At 42.2% G+C, this 24,012-nt stretch overlaps 1 protein-coding gene and 1 long non-coding RNA gene across 5 annotated transcripts in view; one reads left to right on the top strand and one right to left on the bottom strand.

The window, feature by feature from the left end:
* Positions 1-7,694, top strand: part of LOC115145059 (importin-13-like) — a 62,015-nt gene extending 54,321 nt beyond the window's left edge. For all 3 annotated transcript variants that reach the window (XM_029686292.2, XM_029686291.2, XM_065003106.1), the window contains 7 exons: positions 23-119; positions 1,522-1,574; positions 2,918-2,984; positions 3,205-3,263; positions 4,889-4,978; positions 5,101-5,282; positions 5,430-7,694. In XM_029686292.2, the coding sequence (XP_029542152.1) occupies positions 23-119; positions 1,522-1,574; positions 2,918-2,984; positions 3,205-3,263; positions 4,889-4,978; positions 5,101-5,282; positions 5,430-5,532 (651 nt within the window). In that variant the 3' untranslated portion in view covers positions 5,533-7,694. The remainder of the gene's footprint in view (positions 1-22; positions 120-1,521; positions 1,575-2,917; positions 2,985-3,204; positions 3,264-4,888; positions 4,979-5,100; positions 5,283-5,429) is intronic.
* A 3,734-nt stretch (positions 7,695-11,428) lies between these two features.
* On the bottom strand, positions 11,429-17,705 carry LOC115145058 (uncharacterized). 2 transcript variants are annotated; one of them, XR_010459431.1, is made up of 3 exons: positions 17,433-17,705; positions 16,532-16,646; positions 11,429-16,233 (listed from the first exon to the last, which is right to left on the bottom strand). It is a non-coding gene; the product is annotated as an uncharacterized LOC115145058 (long non-coding RNA). The 2 variants fall into 2 exon arrangements; XR_010459432.1 differs by lacking the exon at positions 16,532-16,646.
* Between the last annotated feature and the right edge of the window lie 6,307 nt (positions 17,706-24,012).

The following is a 24,012-nucleotide window of genomic DNA, read 5'->3' as shown; positions in this document are numbered from 1 at the left end:
CGTCTGTGGTTGTGTTTGACAGATGGTCCATATATTTGCCAGAGAGACGGACCACTTCCCTCCCATCAAGGCTCTATTTGAGCTGGTCACCTCAGTAACACTCTCCATCTTCCAGCAAGGTAGGGGTCCTGCAGGGGAGGGGGAGGGGGGGGTAATCTCTGCCTGTTTTTGTTTTGGGTGATTTTGATTGACAGACAAACCTGCACACACTCCTGCTTTCACAGGAAAACAAGGAACATGGAGAATGAACATGGCTTCCATGATAAATGCTTTTTGTGTGTGTCAACTAATACCTGCATAACACAAGGGGAAACCGGGATGGCTGCATCTCGATAGTCTAAAGTCCTTGTCTTCTCATATTGCTTTCACCTGCCCCGTGTTTTTAGATGAGGGCAGATGAAGGGGAGGAGATAAGGAGAGGAAGCCACGTTAGACTGTTGAAATGCATCCTCTGTCCTTCTGTGCTGTTATGAAGAATTACACAAGAACGTTTTGGTTTTTGAAGCTGATAATATCCAGTGGGTCTTACCTGAATACTGTCTGCCTCTCTTCTCCCCTTTCAGTTCTCCTCTCATACCCTTCTCCCTCTTCTTCTGCTTTGTCTGTGTTTGATTGATAATGGCTGCCTCTCCTTTCTTTTTTTTGTTACTTTCTTTCTGAGCAGGTGTCCTTCAATGTTGCTCTGTGGCCAGTATCTTATACAATATGGTGCAATGTTACAAAACACAAGAGAATGTGGTTGCAGAACAACGTTCATATAGAAATGTATTGTGTAGAACAGTCTTTTACAGATCGGGGAATTGTGTGGGCTCTATTCGTTGCATTTCTATCTGGGTTGCGCCCCACTGAATAAGCCTGTAAGGTGGGGGTGTGTATGGGGAGTTTAGGGATGGGGGTTTTGTTTGAAGTCTAGGAACAGGGAAGGGTTGCCTCGTAAGTGTTCATCTTTTTGGGGGGTGGTTAATGGTCAGTGGTACTATCCCCTAGGTGGTTGTAAGCCACACAGAAAAAACTTACCTTGCCTATCGTATTACACGGTGGAGCTATTAGCAAGCCCCTAGGGTCTGGGAGATGCCTAGGGCTTTGGGTGGCTAGTCCAAGGGGCGAGGGATTGATTTGGGGCTTGACGCCCCTTTTCTCTGAAGCATTACAGTAACAGTTGCCTCCTGGGTTCCCTACTCCAAAACCACTTTTTTGTTATTTTTAGGTTTTGTTTTTCTCTCGTTATTCTTTCGTTTTTTATCTCCAAATGGAACCCATGTCTCCTCTTTCTCTGCCTGTTTTCTGTTCGTTCAACCGCTCACTGTTTTTCCCAAGACTCTTCCAAAGCTTCACATGCCCCTCCTCCCTCTCTCTCCCCCTTTGTTTGTGCTTTACTCACGTGTGACAATTATTTCAATGAGATCTTTTCTGTTCTCTTTTCTTTCCACATGACTGTTGAATCGGTTGAGTTGCTGTTTGTATATTATTATTCTCTTTATTCTTTATGATTTGTTAAGTTTCATCTTTATTATATTTTAGGACCCAGGGATCATCCTGATATTGTTGATTCATTTATGCAACTCCAAGCTCAGGTGTGTTTTTGGTTTCTTATTTCATTCACTTTGGGTTTCTCTCTCGTTCTCTCTCTCGCTCTGTCTCTCTCTCTCTCGCTCACACACACACTCTCTCAAGCTCTCTCTTTCTCTTTGTTCTTTGTTAAAGGGTCTGAGGGCGACCCATCATAATGGCATGGCAGAGAATAGACAGTAGGTGGTGGTATTGAAGGATGGACTCTGTCTCCTTCAATACTCAGGGCTCTAACCATTCTGATGAGGGAGTAAGGGTCAGCGTTCACCAAGGTCTTGTCCAGTAGGCACAAAACATGACAAAATGCTTTGAAATGAGGAGACTCTAACCAGAATGTGTCCAATAATAAACATGTTCATGTTCGGTTGTCTTCTGAACATGACCCTGGGATGTAGTTCCCTGTGACCTCAATGGTTAGAATCCCCTAGCCACGCCCCTTTTCTGATGTCATTCCAACCCATAGCCAATCAAAGACACAATTAATTAATATTCCATTAATTAATCAATTCAGGCGAATTGGGTGCCCTCTGTTTTTTGTTTGTTTTTGTCTTCCTTCTACATTCTTCCTTTAATTTATATCTTTGGATAGAGCTGATCTCTCCTCTCCTCTTCCCTCGCTCCCTCTCTTTTCCTCCATCCTGAATGAGTTCATTACAGTATCAGTTGTATTTATCCGTTCATGTACCTTACTTATGTTGCATATTCAATCCAACCAGGCCAAAAAAAGGGAGAAAAAATGGTGTATCAGAATGAAATGGATACAAACAGCAGCTACAGAACCATCATTGCCTTTAGTTTGACTTAAGTTTTAAATAATTTCTGTTTGATTTCCTCCAGTTTGCTTGCTGAGTTTTCATTGGAGCAAAGTTGTATACTGTATGAGTGATAGTTTATCGTAGAGAGAGGGAGGGAGTCAGTTAGTCTAGCCTGGTAGCCTCCACTGTTTATCTGCTTGAGATGACTCCTTTAGCCCAGTTCTCATTCACTCCTTCTCAAGAATTTAAAAGCATTGGGATTGGTGTAAGAAACACTGTCTATACCAATCCAATACTGTTAAATCCCCAAGGGGGAGTGAACGAGATCGCACTTCAGGGAGAAGGGGGACAATCAGTATTTGGCTTTTGTTGTCATATCTATGTCCCAGAATTTTTTCCTGACCTTGTGGGCAAACAGTTGAACATGACAATGACAAAGGAGTTATCTAATTCAGACACAGTTCTGTCTACCAGGCTAGGAGAGTGGGGGGTTCAGTATTTTCTGGGGTGGGAGGTAGTAGTTGGGGTGTACCCCTGGAGCAGGGGAATAGACTCCTGCCCTGTGTCATGCCTCTGTCTGCCTCCTACTGTAGGCCCTTAAACGGAAGCCAGATCTCTTCTTGTCTGAGAGTCTTGACGTGAAAGCTGTGTTCCATTGTGGTAAGTGTGTGTTGCTTTGCTCCCGCACACACACACTGCTCATTGTATGTGTTGCCGCGTTTCTCTTAACACACGCGCACACACACACAAACACTTTGTCGTGCCTCTGAGATCCACAGAGATTGTGCTGGAAACATCTGAATAGCAAAAGTGTTAGTGTTGAAATAGAAATGTGTATTTGGATGTTTCTAATACCCCCCCCTCTCTCTCCCCTCTGTAGGACTATTGTCACTGAAATTCCCTGAGGCTCCAACAGTCAAGTCTACCTGCTTGTTTTTTGTGAGTGTACACACTAGGGATGTGAAAAATGTACAAATGTTCTTAACGTTTAAAATGCTATTTTCTTTAGCGTTTAAATATATATTTATTTTTTCGTAAAATATCCTGATATGGTACTGCGTTTGGCCGCTAGGGGGCATTGCAGTTCAATCTACGAGAAACCTGCCTACCAACCTACCTGTCGTCACTAGTTACCACAGCCACAATGTCATAAAGCCTGCCTATTTCTACAATTTATCTTCTTAAAATGTGATTTTTAAACCTAACCTAAACCCTAACCACACTGCTAACCTTAAATTAAGACTAAAAGATCATTTTTGTTTTCATACATTTTTACAATATATCCCATTTTGACTTTGTGACTGTGGTAACTAGTGGAAACCCAGCAGACGGCGCTCACCTTACTGCTGTCCCCCACTCACGCAGCAACGATGGTATTAATGCCATTTTAGGTTCTCTGTTGTGTGCCTCTCCTCCATGTCCTTAGTTGTCAGTGCGTACTTCATCAATGTGAAAGCTCATCGCAGTGATTTATGACGGCTTGTTCATATACGTCCATCAGGGCCGTCAGATTTTTTTCACATGGCATCTCGTGGTCTGGTTCTAGATAAGCCAATTGACAATGGCTGCATATCAACTGTAATGATTTCTATAATCAGCTCTGTGATTTTCTCACTCCGTCCCTTATCGCACTGCTGCCCAGCGATGGGTTGGGTCTCACGGTGCCTCCTTTAAGAATTGCACCTGTACTGCCGCTGTAGCTCAATTCCACCTCGCAAAGTTTGTATTTCATTAGCTTCTCATTTAACTTCTCAAAGTATTGCCATACAGGACTTTGCTGTTTACGCCATTTTTCTTACTGTTAACAACGATGACGTGGGGGCGCGCTTCATATCCGTGGCAAATATATTAAACAAAAATATAAACGCAACAATTCTACTGCATTACAGTTCATATAAGTCAATTGAAATGAATTCATTAGGCCCTAATCTATGGATTTTACATGACTGGGCAAAGGTGCAGCCAATCAGAATGAGTTCTTCCCCAGAAAAGGGCTTTATTACAGACAGAAATACTCCTCAGTTCCATCAGCTGTCCAGGTGGCTGGTCTCAGATGATCCCTCAGGTGAAGAAGCCTGATGTGGAGGTTCTGGCCTGGTTTCACTTGGTCTGCGTTTGTGAGGCCGATTGGACGTACTGCCAAATGGACATTCCTGCAGTCAGCAAGCCAATTGCATGCTCCCTCATCTTGAGACATCTGTGGCATTGTATTGTGTGACGAAGCCGCACATTTTAGAGTGGCCTTTTATTGTCCCCAACACAGGCGAAATAAGCTTTTGCATACGGAATATTTCATTTCAGCTCATGAAACATGGGACCAACGCTTTATATGTTTGTTCGGTATATCTCCTACTTACAGCATTGTTGCATTTTATTTTTGCCTTTATGATGATGTTAATGGTAGTTTTGTGATAACTGCACTATGATTTATACAATTTTTAAAATGATTGTTTAAATGTCACATCCCTAGTACACACACACACATTTTAGGGTAACAGGTGAATCTTGTTGAGATGTGATATTAGTGTTGTGGTTTGTTCTGATAGTCCCTGTGTGTGCCATAGACGGAGTTGTTGCCCCGCTGCTCAGATGTGCCCCCAGTGGCCAGAGTGGTGCAGGAGAACGGAAAACTACTGCTGCAGGCCGTACTAGAGGTAAACCTACATACTCACATCCTCGCTAATGTGTTTTACCTGTCCTACTGTATACTGAAACATATCACCTTACTGACTGGTCTTTGCCCCCCTCGCTCTTTCTCTCTCTCTCGCCCCCCCAGGCAATCGGTGGAGGTTCATCTCGTAGTCTGATGGAACAGTTTGCTGAGGTGCTGTTCAGTCTCAATAAGCACTGTTTCCCTTTGCTCACGGTGTGGCTGAAAGAGGCGCTGCAGGCACAAGGCTTCCCCTCTACTAGGGTCACCACAGAACAGAAAGACACCTTCACCCAACAGATACTCAGGTACTACACGCACATATAGACACAGACATGCACACACACATTGGTTTTCTGTCTTTGTCTGACTCTTTCTCGCTCCCTCCTCCCTTTCTCTCTCCTCCCTTTCTCTCTCCTCCCTTTCTCTCTCCTCCCTTTTTCTTCCTACTCTAGAGAGCGAGTGAATAAGCGGAGGATGAAGGACATAGTGAAGGAGTTTACACTAGTCTGCAGAGGTCTTCACGGGACCGAGTATGCTGCCGAATACTGCCTCTGACCCCTGACCTTGCCATGACCCCCCCCAGGCAGGACGCCACATTACTACAGTACCCATAAACCCCTCAAAACTGGAGTTTCCATTGGACGATAGAAACAAGACCCTCCACCTAGAACAGAAAACAGCTCCCCATAAAGGTCTGCCAATGATGGAGCTATGTCACACCCCACAGCGGTCTGAGGAAGGTTGCTCAACCCCCCCCCCATTTCTGTGACTTCAATTACAAGCATGCCCTCTGTTTGTCTCGCTTTGACTTTTGGTTACGATCTTCCATGGCTCCAAGGCTGTTTCTCTGCTGTTTCCTGGTTGTTTAGCATCTGAGACGATAGTGGTACTGTACCTACCGTACGTAGCTAGCTAGTTGTCCTTTGTATCTTTGGAAAGAAAACCAAAATAAATATATATCTAAACATATATATATATATATATATATATATATATATATATGAACACACACACACACAAATAAATACCTAATCTAACGAAACACAGCCAGTCCTGCTGCTGCTAAACAGGAAGAGAGAGGGACCAATGACAGGACAGCATTCTGTGGATAGACACATATTTTCAGCATAATGTATATCGTACAACACTGACTCGCGCACCCCCATGCTCTTACGTTTGCCAAAATTATTGTGGAACGTCATGTGAACTAGTCTTTTATTTTGTGTATTTGATAGTTGCCTTGATGGGGAAATTATGAGGGGATTGATTGAAGATTGAACCACTGACTAAGTAGAAGATTATAGACTCTGCTCTCCTGCACCTGCCATACACACACACGTTCATACATACACACACACCCAGTCACTCACACACGGTCACAAAACTGTAGTTTCCTCATGAATCTAGAATGTATTTAGTTCAGGAGAGAGTGATACAGAGGTAGAAGAGATGATGACTGTTGGGAGGGGATCTATGGGGGTGTGTAGGAGAGGGGTATGTTGTCCTAGCTGTGGACTACAGTCACTGTAATCGTGCAACTCTATTAATCATGTTGTGCGTATTAACAGTCATATTACTGAACATTTCCGTGCGTGTGTGTATGGGCGCATGTTTTTGCGCAAGTGTGCAGATGTCTGCCTCCCCACTTATTGAGTGCACTTATATCGGACCTACATCCCTTTCACATACCAACCCCTCCCCATGGCCCCACCCCCTTTAGAAACAGACCCCACCCTCCTATTTGACACTCTTAGTCCTCCCATACATACAGCACATGTCACGAGTACTCTACTTCAATGTTCTCCGCTTGCCACACAGACCAAAATAATACAGCAGTCCACTAACCTCCACATGGCCTGGATTGACTGACCAGTCCTAACCAACGACTAGATGAACTCATCCATATGATCTATAAACCAGTAGAACAAACCGCACACCATACTGCTCTTAACCGGTGCCTGTCAACCAGTGTCTTATCAACCAACCGGTTGCCTGCCTAGACTGAAACCAGAGGGAGGGGGGTAGTCACTGATGTCAGAAAGATTATTCAGGAAGTATATTTGCACTGGGCGCCAGATGAAATGGAACTCCTCTCAGTGAATGGAATTGAGACTGTGTCTGAAATGAAACCAACGTGCACTACTTTGAGAATAGATGGAGATCAGAATAGGGTACCATTTAAGACGGATGAAACGATTGGTGCAGCCGGCTCCCTTGTTTATTTCCTGGTTCCTTATTACATCAACTGGGTCCATTCTCTCTTTCTGTCACTCTAGGTGCCTGCAGACATGTAGCATGTGTGTGTTTTTTGTGGTAAGGGGGTGGGTGATTGTGAAATACTGTGAGTGTGACACTGTGAGAAAATTCTCTGGGTCGAAGTTGGCCTTAGACACAGATCGTGGATCCTCTTAACCATTACTGACTGAAGATGCGAGACTGACTTTAGATCAGTGTCTAGTGTTGACTTCATCCAACGCCTAAGGGTACAGTCTGGGAATATGTTTGTCACTGAGAGAGGAGAGGAGGAGTGGGTGAGGGAAGGGGGGGATTAAATGTACATTATTTCTTTTTGTACTTTGTTTTAATTTATTAAATATATCTTAAAGACGGCACTTCTGGTGTGCGAATGTGTCCATTGAACACTTTCAGGCACTTCCTACTGGCCACTATGTTAGGTCTGTGTTTTAATGTAATGTAAATAAAACATGTTACAGTTATAGGGCACCAATCTGTATTAATTCAACATGTTCATGGTCATCTTTCTCATTTTCCAAAGCGAAGAAGAGTAACATTTTCAAGATCACAATTAAAGGTTCTGATTCGGGCATTTAGAAAACCTTGGAATGGATGGGTTTGTGAGCTATGTCATCTTATTTACATCACTGAATAATCACACACAATTGATCAAAAAAATGTTTTTCCATACCAGCAATGGTTACACTACAAGTAATGCATGCGCAGTCTTCCTAGTGTCAGTGTGTGATGGAGAGTTTGTGCCAGCGTCCGGTTTTCCAGAATATTTGGGCTGCTTAAACAATGTTGCAGGTGAAAATGTATTGGTTGTGGGTTTTTGGGCTACTTCTAATGCCATGGAGCCCATGGTGGAACGTTATATATTTTAAGATTTAGTACCAGTCAAAAGTTTGGATGTACCTACTCATTCCAGGGTGGTTCTTTATTTGACTAATTTCTACATTGTAGAATAATATTGGACATCAAAACTATGAAATTAAACGTATGGAATCATGTAGTAACCAAAAAAGCCACCCTTTGCCTTGACAGCTTTGCACACTCTTGGCATTCTCTCCACCAGCATAATGAGATAGTCACCTGGAATGCATTTCAATTAACCGTTGTGCATTGTTCCAAGTTAATTTGTGGAATTTCTTTCGTCAATGCATATGAGCCAATCAGCTGTGTTGTGACAAGGTAAGGGTGGTATACAGAAGATAGCCCTATTTGGTAAAAGACTGAATCCATATTTTGGCAAGAACCGCTAAAATAAGCAGAGAGAAACAACAGTTCCATCATTACTTTAAGACATGGTCAGTCAATGCTGAAAATGTCAAGAACTTTTCTTGAAGTGCAGTCGCAAAAACTATCACAAGCTATGATGAAACTGGCTCAGAGGACCGCCACAGGAAAGGAAGACCCAGAGTTACCTCTGCTGCAGAGGATAAGTTCCTTCCAGTTAACTGCACCTCAGATTGCAGCCCAAATAAATGCTTCACATAGTTCAATTAACAGACACATCTCAACATCAACTTTTCAGAGGAGACTGCGTGAATCAGTCCTTCGTGGTCGAATTCCTGCAAAGAAGCCACTACTAAAGGACACCAATGAGAAGAAGAGACTTGCTTCGGCCAAGAACCATGAGCAATGGACATTAGACCGGTGGAAGTCTGTCCTTTGGTCTTATGAGTCCAAATTTTAAAAGTTTAGTTCCAACTGCCGTGTCTTTGTGAGACGAGGAGTAGGTGAACGGATGATCTCGGCATGGGTGATTCCCACCATGAAGCATGGATGAGGAGGTGTGATGGTGTGGGGGTGCTTTGCTGGTGACACTGTTGGTGATTTATTTAGAATTCAAGGCAGAATTAACCTGCACAGCATTCTGCATTGATACGCCATCCAATCTGGTTTGCGCTATCATTTGTTTTTCAACAGGACAATGACCCAAGACACTTCCAGGCTGTGTAAGGGCTATTTGACCAAGGAGAGCGATGGAGTGCTGCATCAGATGACCTGGCCTTCACAATCACCCGACCTCAACCCAATTGAGATGGTTTTTGATGAGTTGGACCGCAGAGTGAAGGAAAAGCTGCCAACAAGTGCTCAGCATATGTGGGAACTCCAAGACTTTTGGAAAAGCATTCCAGTTGAAGCTGGTTGAGAGAATGCCAAGAGTGTGCAAAGCTGTCATGAAGGCTAAGGGTGGCTGCTTTAAAGAGTCTAAAATATATTTTGATTTGTTCCATATGTTATTTCATCGTTTTGATGTCTTCACTATTATTCTACAGTAGTGTAACATGTAGTGTGGGGCGGGGTATCCCTTCTCGATCCCTCCGATGTCAACAACTACAGACCAGTATCCCTTCTTTCTTTTCTCTCCAAAACTCTTGAACGTGCCGTCCTTGGCCAGCTCTCCCGCTATCTCTCTCAGAATGACCTTCTTGATCCAAATCAGTCAGGTTTCAAGACTAGTCATTCAACTGAGACTGCTCTTCTCTGTATCACGGAGGCCCTCCGCACTGCTAAAGCTAACTCTCTCTCCTCTGCTCTCATCCTTCTAGACCTATCGGCTGCCTTCGATACTGTGAACCATCAGATCCTCCTCTCCACCCTCTCCGAGTTGGGCATCTCCGGCGCGGCCCACGCTTGGATTGCGTCCTACCTGACAGGTCGCTCCTACCAGGTGGCGTGGCGAGAATCTGTCTCCTCACCACGCGCTCTCACCACTGGCATCCCCAGGGCTCTGTTCTAGGCCCTCTCCTATTCTCGCTATACACCAAGTCACTTGGCTCTGTCATAACCTCACATGGTCTCTCCTATCATTGCTATGCAGACGACACACAATTAATCTTCTCCTTTCCCCCTTCTGATGACCAGGTGGCGAATCGCATCTCTGCATGTCTGGCAGACATATCAGTGTGGATGACGGATCACCACCTCAAGCTGAACCTCGGCAAGACGGAGCTGCTCTTCCTCCCGGGAAGGACTGCCCATTCCATGATCTCGCCATCACGGTTGACAACTCCATTGTGTCCTCCTCCCAGAGCGCTAAGAACCTTGGCGTGATCCTGGACAACACCCTGTCGTTCTCAACTAACATCAAGGCGGTGGCCCGTTCTTGTAGGTTCATGCTCTACAACATCCGCAGAGTACGACCCTGCCTCACACAGGAAGCAGCGCAGGTCCTAATCCAGGCACTTGTCATCTCCCGTCTGGATTACTGCAACTCGCTGTTGGCTGGGCTCCCTGCCTGTGCCATTAAACCCCTACAACTCATCCAGAACGCCGCTGCCCGTCTGGTGTTCAACCTTCCCAAGTTCTCTCACGTCACCCCGCTCCTCCGCTCTCTCCACTGGCTTCCAGTTGAAGCTCGCATCCGCTACAAGACCATGGTGCTTGCCTACGGAGCTGTGAGGGGAACGGCACCTCAGTACCTCCAGGCTCTGATCAGGCCCTACACCCAAACAAGGGCACTGCGTTCATCCACCTCTGGCCTGCTCGCCTCCCTACCACTGAGGAAGTACAGTTCCCGCGCAGCCCAGTCAAAACTGTTCACTGCTCTGGCCCCCCAATGGTGGAACAAACTCCCTCACGACGCCAGGACAGCGGAGTCAATCACCACCTTCCGGAGACACCTGAAACCCCACCTCTTTCAGGAATACCTAGGATAGGATAAAGTAATCCTTCTCACCCCCCTTAAAAGATTTAGATGCACTATTGTAAAGTGGCTGTTCCACTGGATGTCTTAAGGTGAACGCACCAATTTGTAAGTCGCTCTGGATAAGAGCGTCTGCTAAATGACTTAAATGTAATGTAAATGTAAATGGGGTAGTAATATGAATGTTTCTTACCATTTCAGAAGTGAAAAAGACATCCAAGCCGAAGTTGGACTCCAGTGTGAGGGAGCTGTATTGTCTAGCTAACTCTCTCACTGTTGATGACTACACCAGGCAGCAGTGCTAGTCAACATGCGTAGCCCGGGAGATCACTTGAGCTGTCTTTAACGTTCCAATGTTCACGCTACCACTAACACAGAGTTTGATTGGTCCGCTGTGTATCACTGGTACTGTTCAATTATATTGGAAGATTAGTTATCGTGTAATTTACTGACAAATTGACAAATGGTTTATGAACTGTTCTTTCAAATGGAGAACTAAATAAATACATTTCAATAAATACAACATGTGGAAATGCAATAATTGACACTCAAGGAACAAAGTTTTAGAACAATAAATACAACATTTATAGAATAGAAGTGTTTTACAAGTATTCACAATGTTAAGGGATAATCAACGTGGGGGTGTTCTATGGAAAATAACAAGCTACTTGAAAGGTGTTCTGACCTTCCACGGAGTTGCATTATATTCCAGAGAAAGAGCGTTGATTATCCTTTTAATACCATGGCTATAATTTAACATTTACTTTAGACGCTAACAAGTTTACTAGATAGCTACAATACTTGCAGTGGTAACCAAACCATCAGACCTAGCTTGACATTATGAACATCCAGTGGTGGAAAAAGTACTCAATTGTCATACTTGAGTAAAAGTAAAGATAGCTTAATAGAAAATAACTCAAGTAAAAGTGTTAAATCACCTAGTAAAATACTACTTGAGTATACTTTAGTATCAAAAGTAAATGGAATTGCTCAAATGTCAAAGTATAAACCATTTCAAATTCCTTATATTAAGGAAACCAGACAGCACAATTTTCTTGATTTTTGTTTTACATTGATGGATTGCAAGGGGCACACTCCAACTCCCGGACATCATTTACAAACAAAGCATTTGTGTTCAGTTAGCCTGCCAGATCAGAGGCAGTAGGGATGACCTTGGATGTTCTCTTGATAAGTCTGTGAATTGGACAATTTTGGGTGTCAGGGAAAATGTATGGAGTAAAAAGTACATTATTTTCTTTAGCAATGTATTGCAGTAAAATATAAATAGTAAAGTAAAGTACAGATACCCAAAAAATCAACTTAAGTAGTACTTTAAATATTTGTACTTAAGTACTTAACACCACTTTGAAAATCGAATTCAACAATGCTTTCAATTTGACATTGGCATTCAATTATTTGTTTATTTTTTAACCTTTATTTTACCAGGTAAGTTGACTGAGAAAACATTCTCATTTACAGCAACGACCTGGGAAATAGTTACAAGGGGGAGAGGGGGATGAATGAACCAATTGGAAGCTGGGGATGATTAGGTGGCCATGATGGTATGAGGGCCAGATTTGAAATTTAGCCAGGATACCTTGGTTAACAACACCCCTATTCTTACAATAAGTGCCATGAGATCTTTAGTGACCACAGAGAGTCAGGACACCCGTTTAATGTACCATCCGAAAGATGGCAGCCTTACACAGGGCAATGTCCCCAATCACTGCTCTGAGGCATTGGGATATTTTTTTAGACCAGAGGAAAGAGTGCCCCCTACTGGCCCTCCTTCACCACTTCCAGCAGCATCTGGTCTCCCATACAGGGACCGACCAGGTGACAGGACAACCCTACTTAGCTTCAGAGGCAAGCTAGCAGTGGGATGCGGGGTGGTATGCTGCTGGCAAAAGCAATTGAAACATACTGTATAACATTTCATAATTTAGCAGACAATCTTATCAAGACACTCTTAACATGTAAGAATGAACTATATCCATTGAATTCTACTGTAAATTATATGGAATTATACAATGGGTGGGTCTAATCCTGGATGCTGATTGGTTAAAACCGCATTCCAGGTGGTGTCTATTTGAGCAATCAGGTACGAGGGGGTGTAGTATATGGGCATCATTACATCAAGTGTTTTTGTGGTCTATGCTATGTAGGAAAAACAAAACGAGCTCTGAAAACAAGGATAGCAGAATTCAGGAGTAATATCAGGACCCTTGACCAGAGAAACCCTGTGGCTGTGCATTTTGTGGAGTCTCGTCACAACATTAGCTCTTCGAGACACATTGGCATCGAACATGTTAAAACTCCTAGAAGGGGGGGAGATACTGATCATCTATTATTGAGAAGAGAATTGTACTGGATTCAACGTTTGTGTACCATGTCTCCTAGAGGTCTGAACCAAGAGTTTGATAAATAAAAGTGAATATGTCACTTTAATTTGTCTTGCCTTCCAGGTTACCCACCTGGTCATTTTGTAAATATATATTATTTTCTGGAACTACTACATGAACTCATCTCATTGTTATTCAATGATTAGAGATAAACATTGTTTTTGCACCCACCATGCGTCATGTCCACAATGGTCATGTGAGGTGAAATGTGTATATTTTGGGATGTGAGCACTCAGTTTATTTGACCTGACGAAGATTAGTTTCAGATCGAAACGTTGTCAATAAATCTGTGAATTGGGAGCTTTAACAGTGTGCGGGCCTTCTTGTTCTATACTAGTATTCTTTATTAGCCCAGCATCTATGTTTTTAAGGATGTGCGTATGACCAAAAACTTTTCTATATGGCCAAACTATCATGGCTAAGGGCTGTTCTTATGCGCGACGCATCGCGGAGTAGCTAGATACAGCCCTTAGCCGTGGTACCGTATTTTGGCATCATACCACAAACACCTGAGGTGCCTATTATAAACTGGTTACCAAAGTAATTAGAGCATTTTCAAATAAATGTTTTGTCATACCCATGGTATATGGTCTGATATAACACGGCTTTCAGCCAATCAGCATTCAGGGCTCGAACCTCCCAGTTTATAATTCACAAATGACCACAGGCTAATTCTATACCTATTTACTCCATCTGACTGGATAATCAGTTCAGCCAGGCCATTTATTTACTAGATCTACATTGTAAAAAGCATCTAGACATTATCTCCCATTTCTTTTAGACTAGCATTTGGTTTTCAACAGCGGAGATTTGTAATAAAATTCAATCTCCAGCTGTCCTATGGTAATGAACGTCTCGAGAAAGACAGGCTTGCAGATTTTCTCAGCCAGTCGAAATCATGAATCTGCATAATTTCTTTGGCCATATACAAAGAAAAGAAAAACACGAAATGTAGCTCGTTTGCTTTCATTTCAGCTTCAGGTTGAAATGATTGTGTTAGCTGTGTATTTGGCTATTCTGAACAGTGGCCTGGCGAGAGGGCAAATGTTCTATGCCAGGCAAAATCGCACATTATTAGTTCATTGTTATGGATGAATCCACATTCAAGGTCTCGAAAACAGCTTAAACAAATGCAAATGCAGTTACTTTGGCTGCACTTTTTTGGTGTGAATGTAAGTTGGCCATAGTTGGTTAACTAGCAAGCAAGGGATAAGAACGTTGCCAGCCAGTATGGAAATGGAACATTGAGAACAGACTTCGTCTCGGGCCTAACAACACCCGTGCCAATATAGCCTCCAAACACTGCCAATATATCTTCCAAATATCCTCCAATGCTTCTCTGGCATTATCACTTAATTATAAACTGGGTGGTTCAAGTCCTGAATGCTGATTGGCTGACAGCCATAGTATACCACAGATATGATAAAGCATTATTTTACCTGCTCTAATTACATTGGTAACCAGTTGGTAACATGGCATCGTGCCTAAGAACAGCCCTTAGCCGTAGTATATTGGCCATATACCACACCCCTCATGTCTTATTGCCTAAACCATGGAATTGTTGAATAGTCTTTTCTGATTGGCTTGAAGGGCATTCTAGAGTGTGCATTATTTCCCTACAGCGCACAGTATATTTTCACTGTAGAGTTCAATGGCTATAGTGAATTTGTACATGTTTTGTTTGAGCTGCTGTGATGGAAATGTTTGTTTGTGCTTTTCAAATAATCAATTTCTGTGTTCTGTTTGTGCTTTTCTGATAACCAATTTCTGTGTTCATGCAAGTGAGAAATCCTCACTGTAGTATTTGAAATTTGGAAGTACGCCCAGACCCCCAGTTTCAAGGTCTCAGCTTGGAGAGAAGAAGCCTCATGAGGTATTGGTCTGCCACATGCATGAACCAGTATTGGTCGGTCACATGAAGGATAGCAATCCGTCACATGAATGATAGCAAATAAATACTGAACAGGCTAAATCATGCAAGTATTACTTTCTGTGTAAGTATATAAAATAACTAACGGGACTGCCACATTAGAGACCCTGATCGACATGTGTACTATGGTGCATTGAGTTGGTTGGAACCTCTCCAGCAAGCTGACAATAAAAAATGATTCATTTAAGATTTACTTTGAGTGGCCCTGTGTAAGAATTTCCACAACATTGCTTTTGAAAGCAAAGGTCTAATGTTGAATTCAAAATTCATAATAGCAAGTTAGGACTGATGGTTTGGTTAGCTAAACTAGCAAGTCTGGTTGTTCGGTTACCACAGAAACTACTGTAGCTATCTAGTTAAGTTGCTAGCTAGCTACTTCAGTGTATGTTAAGCACATTTCTCCCAGCAAAGAACACATGTTAATTTATAGCCATGGTATAAAAGGGATAATCAACTTGCGTTCTCCAGAAAATAATGCAACTCCAAGGAAGGTCAGTTCCACTCTGCTAGTGGTGTGTCGTGGAACACACCTTCCACGTGTTCATTATTTTCCAAAGAAAGCATAGCCCCCTTGATTATCCCATAATGCACATTCTAGAATGCCAATCAGAAGCAAGTTTTCAACAACGCCTTGGTAAAATATCAAGTATTTACAGTTTAATTTGACAGTAGGGTGCAACACAATAGGCCTACATTTAATCTGCACCCTCCTGAACAGACCCCGGGGCTCACTGAACCATAACTGTCTCCAAAATAAAGGCTACAGGTACTGTATATACTGTAGGAGTAGAAATACTACACAAAAAACCACTACACAAAAAAACAAAATAAAATGCTACATCGTAATCCATCAAACATGCCCACTCTCAAATGAGTTTAGTAGGAATTATGTTAGATACCATTCCATTCCAGCCATTATAATGAGCCTGTCCTCCTATAGCTCCTCCCACCAGCCTCCACTGGTAGGCCTACACCGCATGGTGAAACTAGTTGTGTAGGTTCCACCATGTAGCTTTCACCATCTCACCAGATCACTGGTCATGAAGGAAAGAAAGAAGGCAAGGTGTGAGACAGCTGAGACACGTACGTCAGCATACATTCATCAACGCATAAACTGGGCCCCTGGTTAGACTGCCTGCTGTTCGCCTGTAATTAGCTGTAAACCCCCCGCCATAGCACCCAGGCCGCGAGCTAGCAGCTTTTTTTAAATGTATTTTTTATTTTACCTTTATTTTACTAGGCAAGTCAGTTAAGAACAAATTCTTATTTTCAATGACGGCCTAGGAACAGTGGGTTAACTGCCTGTTCAGGGGCAGAACGACAGATTTGTACCTTGTCAGCTCGGGGATTTGAACTTGCAACCTTCCGGTTACTAGTCCAACGCTCTAACCACTAGGCTACCCTGCCGCTGCAGGAACAGGGGCGTGTCACACAAGTAGTCTGTCACCTAGGGACAGAAGACAAGACAGGGGCACAGGTGTGAGTAGAGGGTGTGAGTAGAGGGTGTCACGGTCACCTCACCTGGCTTCAGGTGGGATAGAGATCTGGCTCGTGTTCACTAGAGTAGAGCATGATGTAGCAACAGGTTTTGTAACGTTTTCTTATTTTAGATCAGTCCAGATGAAGTAAAGAAAATGAGGAGAGGTGGCCACTTTAGAGTATTGAGATGTACCCAACAGTATCAACCACAGGAGTGAGAGAGAATTGTATTCTACTTTAGTGTGATATCCTTCCATTGTCCTTGTACAATACAGTCTCTATGCGGTGGTTGCGTAAGCAGTATTCCAGTTACAAAACCATTATCAGAGGGATGGGAAAGGAACTCACCTTTATTATCATGTAAATACTGCCATCTTTTCTGCAGCCACATTCAAGGTCAAAATTAAATCACAGAACCTGATATGTTCATAAAACGCGAGAGACGTCAAGCTATCTACAGTATAACAAAGGCTATGAAGCTCTAGTCTAGCGTGCGTAAAATACCTGCAGAAAGACCCTTGAGAATGTGTTGTATGGTTTAATTGGTAAAGATTATCTGAAGGTTTTGTGTGTTACTAGGTTGTAGTGTGGTTGTAGCATGTTTTAATAAAATCCATTCAAGTTACATTCAATCAATTCTGAACCATTATTTATCACTTTTATTCAACATAATTTTGCTATTTTTCTTGTCGGATAACAAGTGTAATATCATGGTAATAATGGATGTTTCTACAGTTGGGTGTGTCTTTCTTACCCTTTGTCTACACAGAGGGCAGCTGGTGGCATCCAGCCAGGACCCAAGTCTCCAGTACGAGATCAGACAGGGAGCTGCAGACAGAGAAACAAGGTAACATAAATAAGTACTCAATCACTACTCTTTCCATTCATATTTGTACCCCAAAAATGATGATTCACCATTAGGGAAACTGTCATATTGCTAGTGTAATGTGTTCATATTAGTGCGGGATTGAGCAAAATGCTGACGGCAGCATGAGAAGCTTTTGTACAAGTGACATGACCTTGTCTACTGAATGTTAATTAACCAAGTACAGCTCCTCTCTCTCTCTTAGGGGGAGGCATGGGTAAGAGGGGGAGGCATGGGTAAGAGGGGGAGGCATGGGTAAGAGGGGGAGGCATGGGTAAGAGGGGGAGGCATGGGTAAGAGGGGCAGGTCGGGTGGAGTAGTTATTGCATCACGTGATGATGACACAGACAATGGTGAAGGAGAGACGAGATTGACCTGCTGCTGTAGTCAAGATATTGTTGTAATCTTTGAGTCATTCAAATACCACATGAATACATATTAGAAAATGTGCTTTAAAAACTACAAAATGATTTTTGCACGCCATGATAAAATGTGTAGAATTGCAGGAAATAAGCTTTAAACCTGCAAAATTCTATGAACAGTTTGTGTCATGAACACTGCTTTTGCTCATAGAAATAGACCCCCAATGCTGGAAGGGGGGGCCCCGATTCAAAAAGTTTGGGAACCCCTGCACTTTTTAATATAACCGCAGGGGTTCCAGGAATATTTCCAGCGTCATTGCAAACTGTTTTAGAGACAGACCGACAGGGTCTAGTAGTGCTCTAGTTATCCCTGTCAGAATAAGGAACAGAGGATTTGGAAAGTATCAACTCCTGTAGAAACGGCTCTAGGGTTATTTTGAGTAACTTCATTTATGTTCCCTTAACTCTGCCTTCTAGTGAGTTTATGCAAACTGTCATCTCCTACCATTCTGATAGATTGGAGACTATCAGAAAATGTGGTTGAAACGTTAATCATTTGGTTGTTATTCCATTGGTTACCTTGAGGCAGTTGCCCCCAGGGGCAGAGTGGCCCACACTCATTGAATATGTTGCTTTTAAATGTTAGAGCAATCACTAGTAAAACCTTTCTCATGATTGACCTCATTACAGAGCTCAAAGTTGATTGCATGTTTCTCACTGAAACATGGCTGTCTTCAGACTGTAGTGCTGCTCTTATTGAAGCCTCCTCCTGGATTACAGCTTTTATACTCTGTCAGAAAAGGGAAAAGGGTGGGGAACAGCTGTAATCCAAGGGGAGGCTTCAATAAGAGCAGCACTACAGTATTTACATTTGGTGACTTTGGGTCTTTTGAGCATCATGCCATACTGTTTCAATGTCAGCCACCAGTGCTGTCCACCAAAGCACTGCCCCACTTTCTTCACTGATTTCTCTAAAACCATTGTCTATTGTGCTTGAGAACAATGATAAAATAATTGTGTTGGTTTTAATATTCATGTTGACAAAGACACTGACTCCAAAGCCATTGAATTTCTTCATCTTTTGAGCTTTATGGACTTTATCCAACATGTTACTGGGAATAACCATATAGAAGAGTGATTGGACACTGTGGCCCTCATGAACATGAGATACACCCCCCTGGAATAGTAAGACAATAACAGAAACAAACACCTGAGAAGAGATGAAGCCAAGGTCTTATAAATCACAGTGGACCTCATCATAAGGAAATATCAGCTCTGAAATGATCAAGGTCTAAGTTAGCTGGATGGAGCTCATACGATCTCCTCCTTCACTCCAGACTGCCTCTATTCTCAGCATTATTAATAACATTCATGGTTATTAGTAAGAGTTATCAGTTCATTTAGAGATTTTTTTGGTCCATTAATATTAGTATTTTGAAAAAGTAAAAATAAAAATGAAGAAACTTTGATGAAAATGTACGTTTCCGTTAGTTTATCATACTAACGTCATCAAAATGTCATGAATTGTAACCACTTTTAAATGGACATGCACTGAGTGTACAAAAAAATTATCAACATCTTGTAGTGTCTATTGATTGACACTGCTGTGTGATTGTATTGGTTGTCACATTAGGGCTTAGAACCCTTCATGGCATTTGCATCTTGTAGTGTCTATTGATTGACACTGCTGTGTGATTGTATTGGTTGTCACATTAGGGCTTAGAACCCTTCATGGCATTTGCATAAAACATCTTAAGTGTTATCCTGAAAGGGACACTTAAAAAATCTCCAGCACCACCCCAACATCAACATACAGTTGAAGTTTACATACACCTTAGCCAAATACATTTAAACTCAGTTTTTACAATTCCTGACATTTACTCCTAGTAAAAATTCCCTGTCTTAGGTCAGTTAGGATCCCCACTTTTTATAAGAATGTGAAATGTCAGAATAATAGTAGAGAGAATGATTTAATTCAGCTTTTATTTCTTTCATCACATTCCCAGTGGGTCAGAAGTTTACATACAATCAACTAGTATTTGGTAGCATTGACTTTAAATTGTTTAGTCTTGGGTCAGACGGTTCGGGTAGCCTTCCACTTCTTTGACATTTCCCTTTTAAGGGTTCACCTTAAAGTATAATTTCCCCTTCTCAAAGGGAATTGTGTAAGGGTGTTGCATCGAACCTCTCAAACATTTCCTTAGGTAAGTGCATCATTTAAGGGTTTTATGGTGGTTTGAAGGCATGTATGGCCATGTAATTAGAATACTCGAATAAACATTAACATCTTTCTAATGGTCCAAATGTCAGCCATGTTGGTCAGGGAGTTGGTCTACCACAGTTTGCCAGTGCTGTGATAAGATATTGTGTAAAACAATGAATGTGAAGAATTGATCTGCACTGTACAGTATGTGTGTTAGCTAGCTAGCCAGGCAGTTTTAGAGGAATGTGTTTAATTAACTGACAATATGTCAACATTACATTCCAACAATGCAGTCAATCCACAGCCATACATGCACTGGCTCAAATCATTTCATGATAGGACTAGTTGTAAATTGTAAATGCAACAAGTACTGACATTGTATCATACAATAGCACTCACAGCTATATATTAAACCAAAAATCTGAGACATTTATGGTCTGTTTACATATATTTACTTATACTTATTCATACCTATTTTCCACCATAATTTGCAAATAAATTCATTCAAAATCCTACAAAGACCCCTTCCCTTTTCCCATTTTTTTTTAACGTTACAGCCTTATTCTAAAATGGATTAAATAATTCTACACACAATACCCTATACGAAAAAACAGGTTAAGACATTTTTTCAAATGTATTACAAATAAAAAAACGAAATACCTTATTAACATTACTATTCAGACCGTTTGCTATGAGACTCAAAATTGAGCTCAGGTGCATCCTGTTTCCATTGATCATCCTTGAGATGTTTCTACAACTTGATTGGAGTCCACCTGGGGTAAATTAAACTGATTGGACATGATTTGGAAAGGCGCACTCCTGTCTATATAAGGTCCCACAGTTGACTGTGCATGTCAGAGCAAAAACAAAGCCATCGAGATACATATCTGGGGATGGGTACCAAAAAATGTCTGCAGCACAGTGGCCTCCATCATTCATAAATGGAAGAAGTTTGGATCCACCCAGACTCTTCTTAGAGCTGGCAGCCCAGCCAAACTGAGAAATCAGGGGAGAAGGGCCTTGATCAGGGAGGTGACCAAGAACCCGATGGTCACTCTGACAGAGCTCCAGAGCTCCTCTGTGGAGATGGGAGAACCTTCCAAAAGGACAACCATCTCTGCAGTGCAAGATTCTCAGGTCTGATGAAACCAAGACTGAACTCTTTGGCCTGAATGCCAAGCGTCATGTCTGGAGGAAACCTGGCACTATCCCTACAGTGACGCATGGTGGTGGTAGCATCATGCTGTGGGGATGTTTTTCAGCGGCAGGGACTGGGAGACTTGTCAGGTTCGAGGGAAAGATGAATGGAGCAAATACAGAGAGATCCTTGATGAAAACCTGGTTCACCTTCTAACAGGACAACGAGCCTAAGCACAGCCAAGACAACACAGGAGTGGCTTCGGGACAAGTCTCTGAATGTCCTTGAGTTGCACAGCCAGAGCCCGGCTTGAACCCGATCGAACATCTCTGGAGAGACCTGAAAATAGCTTTGCCGCGACACTCCCCATCCAACCTCACAGAGCTTGAGAGGATCTGCAGAGAAGAATGGGAGAAACTCCCCAAATACACGTGCCAAGCTTGTAGCGTCATGCCCAAGAAGACTTGAGGCTTGCGAAAGGTGCTTCAACAAGGTACAGAGTAAAAGGTCTGAATACTTAAAAAAAAAAAAATGGAATCATAACTGGGATCTTATGGCTAACTACCCAGTGCAAGTTTAGTTCGTTTTGTATAAAAGCCAGTAACTAGATACTACTGTAGATGCCCCATTATGTTCCCCTATACCAAGTACCCAAACTAGTTAACCGTGAAAATCCTAAAATATCAGACCGTTACAGTCTATGTACCAGGCACCCACATTTTCTGACACCCACACATGAATCACCCAACCACACATCCACTAGCAGTCTCTGCAGTGTGTGAGTGGGTGGTGTGTAGAGGAGAGGGTATAGATCCTCTGTTTATGCACAGAGAAAAGAAGACTTGCCTGGGATGAGAGCTGTGGGAGGGTTGCATGGTCTGATTCATCTGGCAGCTGTCTGATCTAGAGCTAGAAGTGTCGGTATGGTAGCTGTAGACAGGCAGAGAGCCTGAGAGTGTGTCTGTAGAGTGTGTGTTTCCCGGACAAGCTAGAGAAGGAAATGCTTCTTGACAGCATCACTGTACACAATAAATCTGACTGTTATTGTTAATCATTAACTAGGCCTTTCGATCTGGGAGCTGAGGACTGCCTGCCTGCCTGCCTGCAAGTGACCTAGAGACCATTGAGTGACAATGTACTAGTATGACATAACAGAAGCCGATTCTCTCATATGTGATAGATGTGATTGGTAAATTTGATTATAAAATGAAATCAATAAGGGCTCAAAACAAAAAAACTATGACCACTCCCATCTCCACATTCTATTTTGATCATGTGACCACCCACGCAAGGTCAAAGCTATCCTCTTTGACCCCACCTTTTTAGTTCAACTTGGTCAATGATTTATTATATGTTTACTCAGCCCTGGCCCACATTTTTTATTTTATTTTATTTTTTTATCATAAAACACCAGCTCTGAGGTAATGAAATAGAGTTGTGAAATAGCTTATTGTTGTCTATCCATATGTATTAGACTACTGTTAAACAGTTGAAAGGAAACCCTCTCTAAATTCACTAGGATTGGCATCATAATAGTCTTCATACATAAGTCTGTCACATTGGGACTGGTAGATACAGATTAGCAATGCCCAAGGTCAAGACTACAACTGAATTCCCACAGTCTGCCATGATAATGAGTAACAACATTTACACAAACGTTTACCTTACAGTTTTGGGCCAAAAGAAGGTCAAAATGCCTCAGAATGTCTAATTACAACAAGAGTTGATCAATGTCACAGGGGCCACAAAACAGTGATTTTGCCGCTGGAGATGGCTAAAGTCCCATGTCACACAAACACACACACTGATTACTAGCGGTTTGTCTCAGATTCCTTACTAACCCATCGTGGCTGGCCAGTAAGTCCAGGTTAAATATATGACATTACAAAATACACTACCGTTCAAATGCTTGGGGTAACTTAGAAATGTTCTTGTTTTTGAATGAAAAGCCAGCTGCCTGGAGTCGCCTCTTCACTGTTGACGGTGAGACTGGTGTTTTGCTGGTACTATTTAATGAAGCTGCAAGTTGACGACTTGTGAGGCGTCTGTTTCTCAAACTAGACATGTTTAATGTACTTGTCCTCTTGCTCAGTTGTGCACCGGGGCCTCACACTCCTCTTTCTATTCTGGTTAGGGCCAGTTTGCCCTGTTCTGTCAAGGGAGTAGTACACAGTGTTGTACGAGATCTTCAGTTTCTTGGCAGTTTTCACATGGAATAGCCTTCATCTCTCAGAACAAGAATAGACTGACGAGTTTCACAAGAAAGTTATTTATTTGTGGTCATTTTGAGCCTGTATTCGAACCCACAAATGCTGATGCTCCAGATACTCAACTAGTCTGAAGAAGGTCAGTTTTATTGCTTCTTTAATTAGAACTACAGTTTTCAGCTGTGCTAACATAATTGCAAAATGGTTTTCTAATGATCAATTAGCCTTTTAAAATGATAACCTTGGATTAGCTAACACAGCGTGCCATTGGAACACAGGAGTGATGGTTGCTGATAATGGGCCTCTGTACACCTACAGTATGTAGACATTTAATTCAAAATCAGCCGTTTCCGACTACAACCGTCATTTACAACATTAACAATGTCTACACTGTATTTCTGATCAATTTCTTGTTATTTTACTGGACAAAAAAAATAGCTTTTCTTTCAAAAGCAAGGACATATCTAAGTTTGGAACTTTGGAACGGTAGTGTATATAGAGTACCAGTCAAAAGTTTGGACACACCTACTCATTCAATGTTTTTTCATTATTTTTCCTA

The sequence above is a fragment of the Oncorhynchus nerka genome, linkage group LG17, assembly GCF_034236695.1.
Source record: "Oncorhynchus nerka isolate Pitt River linkage group LG17, Oner_Uvic_2.0, whole genome shotgun sequence".
In the NCBI taxonomy this organism is placed as follows: Eukaryota; Metazoa; Chordata; class Actinopteri; order Salmoniformes; family Salmonidae; genus Oncorhynchus; species Oncorhynchus nerka.
Note: the sequence above shows the minus strand (reverse complement) of the source record. Positions and strands in the feature narration are given on the sequence as shown.